At 36.5% G+C, this 17,318-nt stretch overlaps 1 protein-coding gene across 2 annotated transcripts in view; it reads left to right on the forward strand.

Moving 5' to 3' along the window:
- LOC138697914 (uncharacterized) overlaps positions 1-12,454 on the forward strand; it is a 49,000-nt gene extending 36,546 nt beyond the window's left edge. For both annotated transcript variants that reach the window (XM_069823510.1, XM_069823511.1), the window contains exons 3-6: positions 139-223; positions 2,136-2,221; positions 2,289-2,439; positions 9,696-12,454. In XM_069823510.1, the coding sequence (XP_069679611.1) occupies positions 139-223; positions 2,136-2,221; positions 2,289-2,439; positions 9,696-9,832 (459 nt within the window). In that variant the 3' untranslated portion in view covers positions 9,833-12,454. The remainder of the gene's footprint in view (positions 1-138; positions 224-2,135; positions 2,222-2,288; positions 2,440-9,695) is intronic.
- The last annotated feature ends 4,864 nt before the right edge of the window (positions 12,455-17,318 follow it).

Genomic DNA, 17,318 nt, shown 5'->3' on the forward strand with positions numbered 1-17,318 from the left:
TTCCATTACAACGCGGCTTGACATGATGTAGTCACGTAGCAAAAGAAATAAATGTAAATTCTCAGTGCCGCTGTTTTGTGAGAAACCGTTCAGTTGTCAGAAGAATGTGTGTAATTCTGTATACCTATGTTGCTACAGATTTCTGGCATTGCCGAGATTGTGAGACCCACTGTCGTTCTGGCCACACGTGATCCCAACCCTAGGCATCATAAAAGCCAATCAGGTGAGTAAACAGTAGTGTGTTCCTTTGTGATGTCACCATGCAAACTAAATAAGACTGGTAAGTAATCAGTGTCGTTAAATGACACATGCTATCATTGTACACACGTTGCTGTAGCAACTGAGCGGTTGTCTAACATCGGTGAAGAAGTATTTTGGAAACGTAAGTCCTAGCATTCGTCACGTGAATACCTTTCAGTTGAAAAAATTTCCGTTCAGAACCCAAACAAATATAATTCATAGAAGCAGAATTCGAACCTAAGCTCGAGCGTAGGCTCGGAGCTTGAGTCCCGCTCGATAACTCCTAGACTATGCCGGTAAATTGGTGTGTCACGAAGAAATTAAAAGAGCTGTGGCTATGAGTGGTGATGTAAACAATCTTGTATAATGTGACAATGCCAGAATTATACAAATCTGGCTTGCAGGTAGTAGCTCCCTGTAAAGCAGGTTTGAATAATTTCAAGGAAAAATTGTTCTGGAGCCAGGTATCGATCCCGGGACCCTTAGCTTAGCGTGCGAAATTATTCAGTGCCAGAATTGTTAATATTTTGTAGAAATATGAGCATTAAAGTACGTCTTGCCTTTTCAAACCCTATTCTTCGTTTAAGGAGAAACTAAAAGGAAAAAATTACAAATTATATCTATATTTTTTTAGATCCAAGATACTGACACCACTTCCATGCAATTCCTTCCTTGATACATGTTTAACGTTAGACTGTTACATCCAAAATCCTTCCTGAGCGTCCTCGTCGCGGGAGGTGAACAAGACAAGTAAAGGATAGACTAGCGCTGGTGTGATGCACTTGGTAGGTGTGAGCCAAGATCGCTATGGTAACCGAAGAGGCACAACAGGAGAGATGGTGGCGATCCTCAGCCGGAGTGTGATATGCCATGTTCCACTTACAACGGAACATTTTTTATTGCATTGTAGAAAATATGACCGTGTCCGTCGGCAATGTGGAATTCGTCCGACTCTACGTGACGCTCTTGGAAATGATTTTAATTGCACAAATGCAGTTCTGAAATTTCTATCTAACACAGGACTAGTTTTTTATTGACCCGTTTTACTTATCTTCCGGACCCTTTGCATCCAGAGGTGACATTTGTTGTTTAGTGTATATTTTTAACAAACTTGACATTTGGACCTTTTACATCCGAGCATTTTAGAAATGCGCCAGAGAACTTATTTCTGGTGGCATTTGTTTTATTGTTTTATTTTTTCTTTTTAGATACTAGCTAGGGTCTGAGAACTGTTCACATTTATGATTTTTAAGTATCACATTGTTGAAACTGCATTTGTGAACCTCGTCTTAACCGTGACAACGCTTTTCAGTTCTTTTAAGCATTTTGATTATTGTATTGTGTTTCTGTTTTGTAAAGGATTTTGGATAAGGGCGCAAATAGTCATAGTAGCTGGCGCACCCATTTTAAACCCCACTAACTAACTAACTAACTAACTAACTAACTAACTAACTAACTAACTAACTAACAGTAGAAACGAAACAACGTCTCTGCGCAAATGGTGACTCGAGATTTCTGGGCTAATGAACACTCTGGTGAGAAAGGAAATTGCTTGGAGACAGCACTTTCTCTTAATACTCGCATCTTATCCCTTAGCGGCCGGACGTCGATGCTGCCCGCAACACACTTCCTTACTGCTAGGCCCCGCCCATTCGCTTCTCTCCATCTCCACCCAAATGTGTCTGCTAGATCTACAGATTCCAGAAACGATCTTTAGAAATGTTAAATTATTTCCTCAAAACAGCAGAGAATGAACACTGACCTAATGAAAAGAGGAGACCTATGATGATCACAAAATTGAAGGTCTGGCTCGCTGTCTGGGGAAACAGATTAATGTCTACAATAAGAACATTGTTTATGATGACACGGGTAAATTACCTTTCCTTGTCTTGCAGAGAATCAGCAGACGTTGGTCGCCTACATCGTAGAGGGCGTCATCACCACGCTGCTTTACTCCCTTCTCTTGTACGGCACAGTCAAGGTGAGTGGCATCAGACTGATCGACAGTGGCATGAAAAAGACTGCCCTGACCACACGTTTTGTTACAGGAGAAGCTGAAGATCGTGTCGTGTGTGGTGCATCTTCAGTTCGTTGGCATCATACTAGTCGCAGTATTCAGCATCTCCGAAGTCACCAAGGCCTTCGCCATGGACCTTAATATTGGAATCATCACGGTCGTCCTATTCATCATTATCGTGGGTTAGTATACTCTTCCCTCTTCTTTAAGGGTATATGTACGTGAACGACCAGAAATATTATCAGAAAATGCAGGCTCTAGATTTCTAAAATTTTATAAGGAAATGAACTCACTATTGGACAAAAATTACAAGGTATCCCAACAAGACTTATTAGAACTTAAATATGTGATAAAAGTATAAAAAAGGATACTAATAATATATTTTTAAATTTACTTTTTACTTTAAATTAAATTTTCCAAATTTTGAAAATTTTCACACATTTTATTTCATAACTCCACAACCACTAGAGTTCAAATTCTGAAATTTTTTTACATTGATTTAACATGCATTTATGGAAAGGTAGATTAAAATAATAACCATTTCTTTGAAAGTAGAAAAATTAGGTCACAAAACATTATGAAAATTTTAATATATTTTATATAGGACAAATAAAAATTAATTGCAATAAATAAACAAAACTACATGTCAGAGTAGTCTACTTTTCAGAAATAAGTGTTTCTTATATGGAGGAAAAATATTAAAGTTGTCAGAGAGATCATAACAATGTTATGGTTACTAAATGATGTAACTGCAGAATTTATTTGTTTTTTTCATACTTTGATTAAACTGGTTTGAAAAATATTATTAGTAAACTTTTTTATACTTTTACCAGATATTTAAGTTCTAATAAGTTTTGTTGTGGTACCTTGTAATATTTGTCCAATTGCGAGTTCGTGTTCTTATGAAATGTTATAAATTTAGAGCCTGCATTTTCTGGTAATATTTGTGGTCGTTCACATACATACAGTATACCCTTAACAGCCGAAAACCCCTTATAAAAATTAAGTTAATCGATAGAGAAAGAAAGAAATGGTTTATCATCACTAAAGTTAAGAAAAACAGTTTCTATTCACTCACTCTGCAACGCAGTATAGTTGCGTGGCGGGGATGTGGTTAAATACCGATAAACAGTCTGATGCTGGCAGCAGTACAGTTTATTCAAGAGAACTAACTCAGATTATTAGTACGTTTTATTTCGTGTTGATTAGTTATACCAGGCCTTGGTGCTAATAACTCAATCGAGTCACTGCAGATTACCCCTTTACTTCCCATTACATCTTCCCCAGCTGAGACATTTAAGTTATATTTCAGACCGATACTAGTAGACAGGAAGGCAAGTATTGCTGCCTGGCGGATTGTATAAGGCAGGCATAATAGCTTTCGGCTCTCACTGGTCGCCTAAAATCCACCACTGGTGCATAGTGCCTTGTTTCTAAAGATGTGTAAGCGAAAAGAACATGAGCGGGGCTATTTCTTTTCCTTTTTCCCTCCCCTTTATGTTCAGGCTTGAGCTACACAAATTGAAGTTATTTTTCTTTCATCTTTAATACGATTCAGATTATGAATAATATTTCTAATCAGTCTTATTTGAGTATCGAGTTTTTCACCAGATGTTTCTAAGGATTCAAAATGAGGACATTCTCATCTGGGGACAACATTTCATAGATTGATTTCTTTCAGAGAGTTCTAATTCACACTACAAAAAAAAAATAAGTATTTAAAAATCATAACCCTGTTTATTACAAACAACTCACATTAAGGAACATAACATTCATGTTTCATAAAACAATAATTATTTGCCTGTAATGACTTATGGATCCAAAAATCTGAACATTTGTGAGACGGAAAGCGAAAAGGGACCTCTTGTCGGAGAAGTAAAATTTTCAGTACAAGAAAAATGAATGGTTAGGGTCCAAAATATCGAATTCGGTATTTTGTAGATTATTATAGCTTAGTTTGTCCTGTTCAAGCTCTTACTTACTTACTTACTTACTGGCTTTTAAGGAACCCGGAGGTTCATTGCCGCCCTCACATAAGCCCGCCATTGGTCCCTATCCTGAGCAAGATTAATCCAGTCTCTATCAACATATTCCACCTCCCTCAAATCCATTTTAATATTATCCTCCCATCTACGTCTCGGCCTCCCTAAAGATCTTTTTCCCTCCGGTCTCCCAACTAACACTCTATATGCATTTCTGGATTCGCCCATACGTGCTACATGCCCTGCCCATCTCAAACGTCTGGATTTAATGTTCCTAGTTATGTCACGTGAAGAATATATTGCGTGCAGTTCTGTGTTGTGTAACTTTCTCCAATCTCCTGTAACTTCATCCCTCTTAGCCCCAAATATTTTCCTAAGCACCTTATTCCCACACACCCTTAACCTATGTTGCTCTCTCAAAGTGAGAGTCCAAGTTTCACAACCATAAAGAACAACCGGTAATATAAATGTTTTATAAATTCTAACTTTCAGATTTTATGACAGCAGACTGGATGATAAAAGCTTCTCAACCGAATAATAACAAGCATTTCCCATATTTATTCTGTGTTTAATTTCCTCCTGAGTATCATTTAGCCTATATTTGTTAATGTTGCTCCCAGGTATTTGAATTTTTCCACTTCTTCAAAAAGATAAATTTCCAATTTTTATATTTCCATTTCGTACAATATTCTCGTCACGAGACATAATCATATACTTTGTCTTTTCGGGATTTACTTCCAAACCTATTTCTTTACCTGCTTCAAGTAAAATTTCCGTGTTTTTTCAAGCTCATATCGATTTAAAAGTTTCTTAAATATGTAAAATCATATTGATGGTGACAATGTAAAACTGTGAAGCTTGTTTTCTCAAAACACTTCATTTCCGTAACAAATATTCAAATTGCCATAACTCACTCAATTTATTAGTTATAAATGTAAATTTGATATCAAATTTTTCAGAATTTAATGCTGAATTTGAAAATAACATGAACTCTAAATCTTAAATTTGCAACAAGTGGTCCCTTTTCGCTTTCCGCCTCACATTTGGACCTCAATAACGCATGAATACAACTGAAAGGAAGTAATCGTATTGGATATATCTACGTCAAATTTACAGTACCTAGCTAATAAGACAGAATAATATATTGTAACATATCTGACGAACATGATATCATTCACAGCAGCAGGTTGAGTTGGTCTGGCCACATACTAAGAAATAAACGCTGATGACATTAGGTCTTCTTTCAAGCCGAAAAAGGAGAGGATCGTAGAGTGAACTTCGACTTCATTTGGGAAACGAGATACTTCAGAATCTCTAAAAGAAAGAAATTATCCTGTACAAGAAACGAGGCTAGAAGCTCTTAGGTTTGCAATGGCCATAACTGTAAACTTGCTGATGACAAAACGCTCGGTCACCATTTCAGTATCGCTTTAAAATGAAATAGCAAGAAAATATCACCAAAATATATAAACTATATTAATTTCAACTTCAACAACACGTGAATGATTTAAGTTATCAACTTGATATATTCAGAGGTTTGCTTTATCTAGCAGAAGAGCTATTATCCAAGGGATTGTTCATAAGCCACAAAAGCAGCTAGATTTTCTGAACAGATCTACTTATGAATAAATAAACAGTAGCATTTCACCAAACAGATTCATCGGCGTGGATAATACGATGCAAATATATACCTATGGAACTCAGCTTTCCGGACTGGCAACAGGAAGAAATGGGAGGGGAGTCTGTCAGTGAAAGAGATAAGATCACAGGATGACGTATGCGATTAAATATGTACAGAGTGGTTAAGAACAATACATAAACTGGGAATGGTAATTTGATAGGCGAAGGTAAATGTTTTTGCCAGAAAACGTGAAGTTGGCGACCTATCATTATCCTGGGCAGTATCACCGTAGTGTCTGAAAGTGAGAAGTCAATACTTGAGGTAGGCACCATGGCAATCATCAGTCAGTTGGCAAGCTTGTGTCTATATCGTCGGTGTAACCCTAGATCATATATGTAACAGATAGGTCATCGCTATGTTAAAATCGTTTGCACTTTGAAGAGAACAACCTCCAGGATCCCCACCCGTCCGCCGTAAACGAACACGAGATGGCAGTACAGTCGCCAATGCAATTCAAATGGGAATTATGACGTGACTCCTTATGTAACAACTAGATGGCAGAGTAGTAAACCTGAAAAAAGTTGTTAACCTCCTTATGTAACAATTAGATGGCAGAGTAGTAAACCTGACAAAAGTTGTTAACGTCAAAGCCTATAAGGCCGACCTATCTGGGGTATATATGATCTAGGGTGCAACATAACTTTTTCAGTCGATAGTAGCCATTCGTTGAGCTACATCGAAGCTGTTCAGATGTGCTATGGATGAATTACGGAGTAGAAGAGTATGCGTATATGTACATTTGGAGTATGATCAGTTGACAAGAGTTCGTATGCAGTAAGAGGCTTTACTCTGAACGATATAATTATGCAGCAATTGATAGATATCTGTAGGAAAATGAAAGCGATTTTGTTTTGGCGTGAAGCTGGGTGTCCGCGCAATGTTCGCACGTCTGAATTTGAAGAGTAAGTTCTAGAATGGTTCGACGAACAACGAACAACAAGCACTCGATCTGAAATCTAGATCTTAGTAGGTTATAAACAATATAGTAGTCAACTCAACAGTTCCAATTTAAGAAAACCAAAGACAGAAAATGAAGTACACAGGCCTATACACCGACTTCTACCCATATAATCAGAGACTCGTACAGCGATCTAGACCTAAATATGTGAAGCTATAGTATTTTATTTTGGATGTTTCGTGTGTTATGTTTAATTCAATTATAATGTCATGATTAATTATTTTTTTTTCTTTATCCCTCTCAACAAGCGTATTTCTGCTGCTTCAAACTTTCTATTTGTCTGTTTTGTGAAAGAAAAATAATTAATGTAGGGTATAAAGAAAATTAAGAATTCACTGTAACATCTTACACAAAGTATAACCGAAGAAATTTTGGCAGCAGTGATAATGAGAGTAGGACTTTGAACCGTAAGAGGCTGCCATATGGCTTACTTATAGGGTTCGGAACTTGATTATTTAAAAATCACAGAAAAATTACTAATAAAATGACCTTAAATTTCTGAAAATATGACATTAAACTTATAAAATGACAAATTTTTAAAATTATTATTATTATTATTATATTATTATTATTAAATTTCTCCGCAATCACGCCAAGGCATATTTAAATATTAAGAGGAGCTGAAATCCTCAGACATACTCTTGTTCAGCATTGCAGTAAAGAGCTATCACCAATCATAGGGATTCGGGTTTGAAGGATCGCCGGTTGTTTAAACTTTTGGCATTTTTACGTCTTCACTTGTGAGATACAGTACAAGTAGGCCTACTGCGGGTACAGCGACTGCAGTTTTTGTTCTGTTGCATTGAATTGGGAGGAGCACATAACACACGTGATCAGAAATCAAGCCTAATGCAATCTTAAGGGAAATTTCTGTATGACGCAATCTAATTGCGCAAGCAATCTGCAGTAGATTCTTGAGTATGGACTACGACTACACCATAAAAAAGTGTTCAAAAACAGAAAAAAAGAAACATGCAACAAAAGATGAAACATTTCCTAAAATAAATTACCAATGGGTAATAAAAGTCGAAAAAAGCAAAATAAAAGTGGGCTATATTGGTTCGTGTTCAATTGAAACGAGTTTATATTGCATCCTGCATTGTCTGTGATGTCTCGGAAAAAATATGATATTTCACCAATTTCCTAACCCTACTTATCAGTAAAGTGTAGTTTTTACATTTCCTTATATATAAGATTACATATTCCTTATAATTATGATGACTAAAGAGTAAGGTTCGGATAAAGTAGCTGTATCAGGATAGGTATCCATGGTGTGTGCGTTTTGTTTACAAACATTAACTGGGCCATTCCATGGTAACTGAGGTTGCATAGGGATTTTATTCTCAATTTATCAGTTTTTCTACAAGTAATTAAGTTCTGATAATTACAAGATATTTTGTATAACATTTCAAAGACACTTTTCTAATTTTACAAGTTTTAAATTTATGTAATTACAGCGTAAATTTAATAATATAAATTAATTTTGTATGGTAAAACAGGTTACTGTTTTCATGGAATGACCCAACTAGTTGTCGCGTGTCTCCCAGCCGACAGTAGTGACGACGTATAGGACTATTCAGTTCCTATCGACTGTATTCTACATTCACTGATGTTTTAGGCTAGGGAGTGGGGAGCGCGCTTCCCAGCAGGTAGAGTTTTAGCTAGTGGAAAAGGTAGTGTTTACTTAGTCTGAAGCAAGTCAAGGCCGTATCCTATACAGCCTACACTGATACAGCTACTTTATCCCAACCTTACTGATGAGGTACTACAGGGACATCACTTTATTTTTACCAACATTTTTAACATTAACCTGGCTATACCTACTCGGAAACACTGTTACCCCCCTTCCATTACAGGAGTTTGGAGTTGTTAGTGCAATATATAAACAAATCATTTTATTAGCTACAGGAGGAGATAAAAGTAGTGTATCCATTTATGTTACAGGGAAATACAGTATTACTATTTTCAATTTGATCATTACTTTTACAGTATTTTATAAAAAAAACAGTAGAATAGTAACAATTTTTTTTCACAAACTCAACTCTGCAGGCGGTTATATTCATTATGTAATGTCTACTTTATTCAGCATATTACTAACCTAATTTATTCCAGAGAATTTTGTGAGCACTTCCGTAAGAAACCCCAATTTCTACAGCTAACATCTTGACCGACTTATTAGGACCTCGCTGCATCCTTTCTCTAGCATCTTCTACAGCATCTTCTGTCGCCTTTGTTGGCCATATTACACTTTTCTTCCTTTCTGTACATTCTGTTGCTCTAAATTTATCTACCAGATTAATGACATTTCTACGAAAATATTCCGTAATGATATATAATCAGGAAATTGTGAAAAAAAATGTTCACATTCGGTTATATGTAATTCCAGTTTCCATCATCGTCCTTCATACCTACAAACAGTAAAACAAAACTCTTGTTTAAATAATGTTGTTAAGTACCGTACTTTCGGTAACTCTAATCTTCACTTGTGTTCAGTCCACACAGATAAATTCAGTTATGCTACACACGATACCTGTGTAAAAATAAACTTCAATAATATAAGCTCTTTCTTCTATAGAAAATGCAACATATTCTGAAACACACTGTACTATGTATTGTTTATTTCACTGCTAGCAACAGCGGCCTTAAGTTTGTGTGACTGACGTTAGCAAGGACATTAGTGAAAGGGGTGGGAGTCAAGCACGTTTAGAAACGCAGGTACAATAAAGATTGAAGTAAAAATAAAATGATGTCCCTGTACAAACCGGTATCTGTTCCGAATGTTGGTAACACAGCGAGGTTTCTCAATGTTTTCTGCAGTGTCCGTCATATGCTTGTGGTTGGTGGAGTACAGTTATTACCGTCAATTGGACGACAAGGAGAATCGCCCGGTCCCAACGCAGCTGCACAACATGCCCGAGCACGGCAAACTTGCGGATCCGGAAAACAAGTTGTGAATGCTTCCGAGTTAGCCCGGTTTCATCGCAGCTACTCACTCTTCCAGATCACAACTTGTAGAAGACCTGAGCTCTACCTATCCCAGCCACAACTCCGACTGTTCTCTTAATATACACCGTGTCCGGGCTACAGGTATCAAGAAATAATTATTCAGCATTTATTAACAGGAGGCTATTTTTATTAGTATATGTTTGGCACAGGATGCAGAAACGCCACTGAATTTTATTTTTATAGCAACAATAATAGAAATCTATACAATAAAGCAAGAAAATGGAAGAAAACAAAGTGATACGATTAATCATTGCGATTTGTGTCACGAATTTCACAGTCAACATTGATCATTCTAACTGAACACAAAATGTGGACACCACGACAAAAAGTGAAGTATGTGCTTTGATTTGCTGAATTTAAATCTGTTACCAGAGTTCGACGCCGATTTTGTCTAGGATTAACGTCGAAATCAATTTTGCAGTGGAATAAAACTCTTAAGCCTTGGTTTTTCTGAACCGACGCATGCGAGCTACGGGGTGCGAGGCCCGCCTCACACAAATCCGGACTATACGAGTGATAGTGAGTGGTTTCTAGGGCGAGGTGCGAGGTCTGCGTGCCTCGCAGTTATAGAAACCACTATCACTATCACTCATATAGTCCGGATTTGTGCGTGGCGGGCCTCGCACTTCGCACGTCCAATGCGTCGGTTCAGAAAAACCAAGACTTTAAAGAGGCAGGATCCTTGATTCCACAAACAGGCAAACATCCAAAGAAAAAAATAACCGAAGAAATGATCGATCGTATACGAACTGCATTCAAACGGAGCCCAAGGAAGTCCATTAGGCGGCTAGTCATCACTTCATCAGTTACAGATTTCCAAATCAACTGTTCATGACGTTCTTCATAAACGACTCAAACTACGTGCATACAAGTTCCAGCTTCTTCTCCGCATTCAACCGAACTATAGAAGATTAAGACAAAATTTTGCGACTGAAATTCTACAACGCATTAACGAAAATCCTTCATATCTTGAGGAAGTGGTAATCAGTGATGAAGCTACGTTCCGTCTCTGCGGTAAAGTTAACTGCCATAACTGCCGCATATGGAGATCCAAGAACACTCGTGCTGTATTGAAACACCAAAGAGACATGAAAAAAGTGAATGTTTGGATCGGGTTAACGCACAATTCAATTATTGGCCCATTCTTCTTCTTGAAGAAAACCGTGACTGGGCACAGCTACCTTCATATGCTAGAAAATTTCGCTGTAACCCTAATCCCCCTTGGAACTACATTTCAACAATACGGTGCTCCACCATATTATCACCATGATGGCACCAGTTTCCTTCAAAGAAGTTAGAAGATAGTGAACTAATACTTTGGATATTTCTATAAAAACATTTGGTCAGGTAAGAAGATATTAATCTTAAAACAGTATGGAAATGGCTCTCATGCTTGATAAAAGTGTCGTAAAGATATCTTAAATAGAAGTTCACTAATTGAATGGCTTCCTAGAATAACGTTGTAAGTCCGTTTTTGACCAGACTGAGTTTTCGGCTGAAAAATGTTGTATCGCACATCTTGCATCATGCGCTGCCATCATCTTGCTGATATTCACACTAGTTCGAGAGTTGTAGTATTTTGATTGTGTTGCTGAGCTGAATAACGTTGTAACGCAAATAAAATGGCGAACATTCATACTTGTAGAGTGTCACATGAGTAGAGGTTATTGCCAATGCAAGGCCAAGCAAACCATTTGAGGTTGTTCATATGCAACAAGATATAGGGATATAGGGCTAGTAGAGAAAACAATAAATAAGGATTCAGACCTCAAGATAACAACAGCTGCCTGGTTTCAGTTCAGTTCTGACGATCCTATAGCTCTGAAAATGCTGAAATTTCATGATATAAAGTTACCATGAACAGTGTATTCTCTTGAAAAAAAAAAAGTAAGCGTGCAAAAAATAAGACTTATCATGGCCCTATTCCAATCAGAAAAGAGAAAAAAATCTGATCGCAATGTCAAGTTTTCTTCCTCTTGGTCATGGTTACTATGAATTCTACCATGGCCTAATAACAGAAAAAAAAAAAAAAAAAAGGATTCTTGTGTGATATTGCATGCCTAAACATACAATCTAAGTTGTGTAATTTGTTTCAAGTCTTATGGTATAAATTCTTATTATTATTATTATTATTATTATTATTATTATTATTATTAGTATTAATATTTAATCTAACAACCATAAAGAATTTAACAGGAACTGACAGTATTTAAGTTTCTTTGCTTTACAACGTTGTTCTTCTGGACTGACTACAACGTTTTTCTACTGTAAATGTTCGAAAAGTTGTGTTCTTTGGAAGACAAAGGCACTACATAATATATAAATGGTGTGAATACTTACTGAAATATTAATACAGACCTCACACTGTCATATTTTATAATATTTAACAATGTTAGTATAGAATAAACATATTTTTAATTTCCTGACAAACTGTAAAAACTGACTTATGGCATTATTCTAGGCAGCCATTCAATTTTTATGTTAGTATATAGTGATGTAGTACCCGTAATAAATAAGTGAATAAATATAATAGGGCTAATATGTTGTGAATAAATGATATTAACAACTCACATCGTATTAAATATGTACAATATCCATGCCCCATTCAGTAGTCAAGACAGTGATCTTCACGTTCACGCAAAGTTAGAGATGCGCGTACTGTCTATGGTGAAAACACATAAGAGGTCAAACAGAATCCTTGAATAATTTACTGCTCCTTCCTTTTTTCAGCCATTTAAAACGATCTATTCCGCACTTGGAGACCGGGACAGCAATAAAAACGAGGTAAAATCTGATTTACGGGCGCAAAGCTCGAACGTACAGCAAGCAGGCAAGTTGGGAAAATATTTTACGATATTTTATATTTTGAACGTAACTACATTGTAAAAATGATATCGGATTTTGTGGATACATAGCTCGAAATCGAAAATTATTTTCACAAAATTAAAGTTGCTTTTTTCGAAATCTTAGGCTACAGTTAATTCTGAAAACTGATTCTGTGCCATTGTTACTCTGCTCTGCAGTCAACACGTAGCGCCACAAATCTTTTTGGGAACGGCGATCGGAATTTTGCGCAATTAAAAAGAAAATATTACTGATATGAGAGAGCCGCAGCAAGTTGACCGCGACATTGTTCCACGCCATTAAATTCGCCACTGCAGCAAATTACACTGCGGCCCAGCCAGAGCCCGGATCACAGTGGTACGCAGAACGAGGAGAAACTACTTCAATACAGTTCCAAACATCACAGCGCAACAGCCATCGATGTAGTTGAGGGACGGCGAGATAAATTCGTAATCCGACGGCTTGTTCGGTGTGAGTTCCAATCTCTCTTGGGCCAGTTAGATTCTTTGGGCTCAACTCGCCAAATACTATCTCGCCAACACCAAATTCATCAACGTTAAGTAACCTAGTTATTAATACATAGATTTTAAATTAAAATGAATAAAATAATAAATACAACAAATAAAAAAGGCAATAAATGAGGTACACAAAAATGAAGCATTTTAGTAAAATAAAATTTAAAATTACAGGAGCAGATTTAATCAAAAATACTACTATAAAAATATTGATTATAGTAAATTCAGTGTTATGTATATATAGTGAGGATTACGTAAGAACTGTTCCTAAAAGGCTAATTTGGCCGTCTCTTCAGTGTTGCCAATTAATTAATACCAGATACCACCAAAGAATGTAGCAACAGTAACAAATATAAATGACACTAGGGAGGAAATTAAACGCAGAATAAATATGGGAAATACCTGTTATTATTCGGTTGAGCAGCTTTTGTCATCTAGTCTTCTGTCAAAAAATCTGAAAGTTAGAATTTATAAAACAGTTATATTACCGGTTGTTCTGTATGGTTGTGAAACTTGGACTCTCACTTTGAGAGAGGAACAGAGATTAAGGGTGTTTGAGAATAAGGTTCTTAGGAAAATATTTGGGGCTAAGAGGGATGAAGTTACAGGAGAATGGAGAAAGTTACACAACGCAGAGCTGCACGCATTGTATACTTCACCTGACATAATTAGGAACATAAAATCCTGACATTTGAGATGGGCAGGACATGTAGCACGTATGGGCGAATCCAGAAATGCATATAGAGTGTTAGTTGGGAGGCCGGTGGGAAAAAAGACCTTTAGGGAGGCCGAGACGTAGGTGGGAAGATAATATTAAAATGGATTTGAGGGAGGTGAGATATGATGATAGAGACTGGATTAATCTTGCTCAGGATAGGGACCAATGGCGGGCTTATATGAGGGCGGCAATGAACCTCCGGGTTCCTTAAAAGCCAGTAAGTAAGTATCACCAAAGAATGTAAAATCACCATTTTATGTACCATTCAGTACTACCGTTAAAAAACTTAGGTTTCCATTTCGACTCGAATCTCAGCTGGAATGCACAGGTAAAATATGTCTGTAAGAAAACTTTCTCAATCTTGCATTCACTGAAAAGACTGAAAAATTTCTTTCCTTCTAAACTGAAACAGATCTTGATACAGACCCTGGTGATGCCTTACTTTGACTATTGCGACATTTTGTATAGTGATCTTAGTGTTGAACTGTCATTGAGGCTTCAGCGTGTTCATAATGCTTGTGTCCGTTTCATTTTTAACAGCCGTCGCTATGATCATGTCTCCGAGTATGTCTTACAGTTATCTTGGCTTCGTTTACGAGAGAGACGTTCAGTTCATTCACTCTGTTTAAATAATTCCACACCTATTTATCGAGTTCCCCGCTTCACACTTTTAGCATCCCATCACAACCGTGATACACGTTCACAGCATAACCTTGTTCCATCAATTCCATATCATCAAAAATCTCTCTACTCTGCTTCCTTCACAATACACACAGCCCATTCCTGGAATTCCTCGCCGCAGGAAATCAGGAGCAGTCGGAGTCTAAAATTTTTTAAGTACACCCTACTCTTGCGAAATTCTCTAAATAGTCTTAAATGACCAAGTTGTTATTTTTTTCTCCTGTCTTTTCTTTTTTTCCCTTTTTTATTATCTTGATATATTACTTAACCATTTGTATCTGTATGCCATATAGTACGATTTTGCTTTTCAACTTTTTATGTCTTGTAATCCACATATATTTTCCTATTAGTATATTAACATACTGTAACTCAAGTGCATTAATCTTCGAATTTATCTCAAGCAGTTCACGTCTTATAAATTGTATATATATATGTTATGTAACTGATTTTGATTATATATAATTTTCTACTTTATTTTTTATTCTGCTTATATTATGTATCTGATCTTGATTATTTGTAATTTTCCACTATATTTTATGTAATTTTTAAGGTATCTTCTTTTATGTTGTTTTGTAATCTATCATATAATTTTGTATTTCATATAATATTATTGAAACCTGGTTGAGTGGAAGAGAAGGCCTTATGGCCTTAATTCTGCCTGGCAAAATAAAACTACTACTACTACAATAATAATAATAATAATAATAATAATAATAATAATAATAATAATACAGTCCATGTATTGTGGGTCCCTATCACCACGCATGGCGCGTCCTCAGGTTGCGGATAGAGGAGACGGCCTCCAGATATGGAGGGTAGCTGCGAATATATTGAATAAGCAGTCGTGGACAGCCGATAAGGGGTGGTCCTCCAGCTTGGGGGTTGGGCGAAGGGCTAAAAAAAAACAGCTTGTTACGTATCCCTATAATAAGCCTGGGAATAGGACTGATTCTCTGGCACGACCACAGCAAAGGACTAAGGTTTTGAGATTTGGCACTTGGAACGTAACTAGTCTTTATAGAACAGGAGGGGTAACATTAGTAGAAAAAGAACTAGCTAGATATAGAATAGACTTCGTAGGAAAGCAAGAGGTTAGGTTAGATGGGAATGGCATATCACAAATAGGAGATTACTTGTTGTATTATGGGGAAGGAAACAATAATCACCAATTAGGAACAGGATTCTTTGTTCATAAAAGAATAAAATCAGCAGTAAAAAAGGTCGAATTTATCAGTGACAGGTTATCATATTTAGTACTTAAGGGTAGATGGTGCGACATCATAGTTATAAATGCTCACGCCCCTACCGAAGAGAAAGACGACCATATAAAGAACAGCTTCTATGAGGAATTGGAACATACTTTTGATCAGTTCCCTAGATATCACATGAAAATTTTATTGCGGATTTCAATGCTAAAGTAGGACGGGAGGATATTTTTAGACCAACTATTGGAAAAGAGAGCCTACACGCAATTAGTAGTGACAATGGAGTTAGATTAGTCAACTTTGCCACATCGAAAAATTTAATTGTCAAAAGTACAACATTCCCCCATAAGGATATACATAAATATACTTGGACTTCTCCAGATGGATTGACACACAACCAAATAGATCACATCTTGATAGATAAACGGAGACATACTAGTATAGTAGATATTAGAACTTTCAGGGGTGCAGACTGTAATTCTGACCATTATTTGGTGATTGGAGAATTAAGAGAAAGATTACCAGTAGCCAAGCGAGTAGAGCAACAAGTTAATATTACTAAATTCAATATTTTGAAATTAAAGAACGAGGAAGCTAAGCAAAATTTTCAGGTCGAAATTTCGAATAGGTTTGCCACTTTAGAAAGTTCCGACGAAGTTGAGAAAGAATTAGATGTTAATAGCGTGTGGGAAAATATCAGACATAGTATCAAAATTGCAGCTGAGCAGAGCATAGGTTATTATGAAACTAAGAAAAAGAAACCGTGGTTTGATGAAGATTGTTGCATGGTAATAGAAAGAAGGAAACAGGCAAAATTGAAATTCTTGCAGGATCCAGTTGAGGAGAAGAGAGATAATTATTTCAATGAAAGACGGGAAGCATGTCTTACACTTAGGAATAAAAAGAGAGGTTACTTGAAGGAAAAACTGAATGAGGTAGAAACAAATAGTAAGAATAAAAACATTCGAGATTTATATAAGGGTATAAAGGAATTTAAGAACGGATATCAGCGAAGGGTAAACGTGATCAAGGATGAGAATGGCGACTTGCTTGCAGACTCTCCATCAATCCTAAACAGATGGAAAAACTATTTTGCGCAATTACTAAATGTACATAGGCCAAATAGAAATGATCGGGACGAAATTGAAATACAAACTACTGAGCCATTTATACCCGAACCCACGCTTTCAGAAGTCGAAATTTCGATAGAAAATCTGAAAAAGTACAAGTCTCCAGGTGTCGATCAAATTCCAGCAGAATTAATACAAGATGGTGGAAGTGCATTATATAGCGAAATTTATAAACTTGTACTTGCTATTTGGGAAAAAAAATTGTACCAGAACAATGGAAGGAGTCCATAATTGTACCTATTTTTAAAAAGGGGGACAAAACCAACTGTGGTAACTTTCGAGGAATATCACTTTTGTTGACGTCGTACAAAATTTTGTCCAATATTCTTTTAAAAAGATTA

This window comes from Periplaneta americana, chromosome 4 (genome assembly GCF_040183065.1).
Source record: "Periplaneta americana isolate PAMFEO1 chromosome 4, P.americana_PAMFEO1_priV1, whole genome shotgun sequence".
Taxonomy (NCBI): Eukaryota; Metazoa; Arthropoda; class Insecta; order Blattodea; family Blattidae; genus Periplaneta; species Periplaneta americana.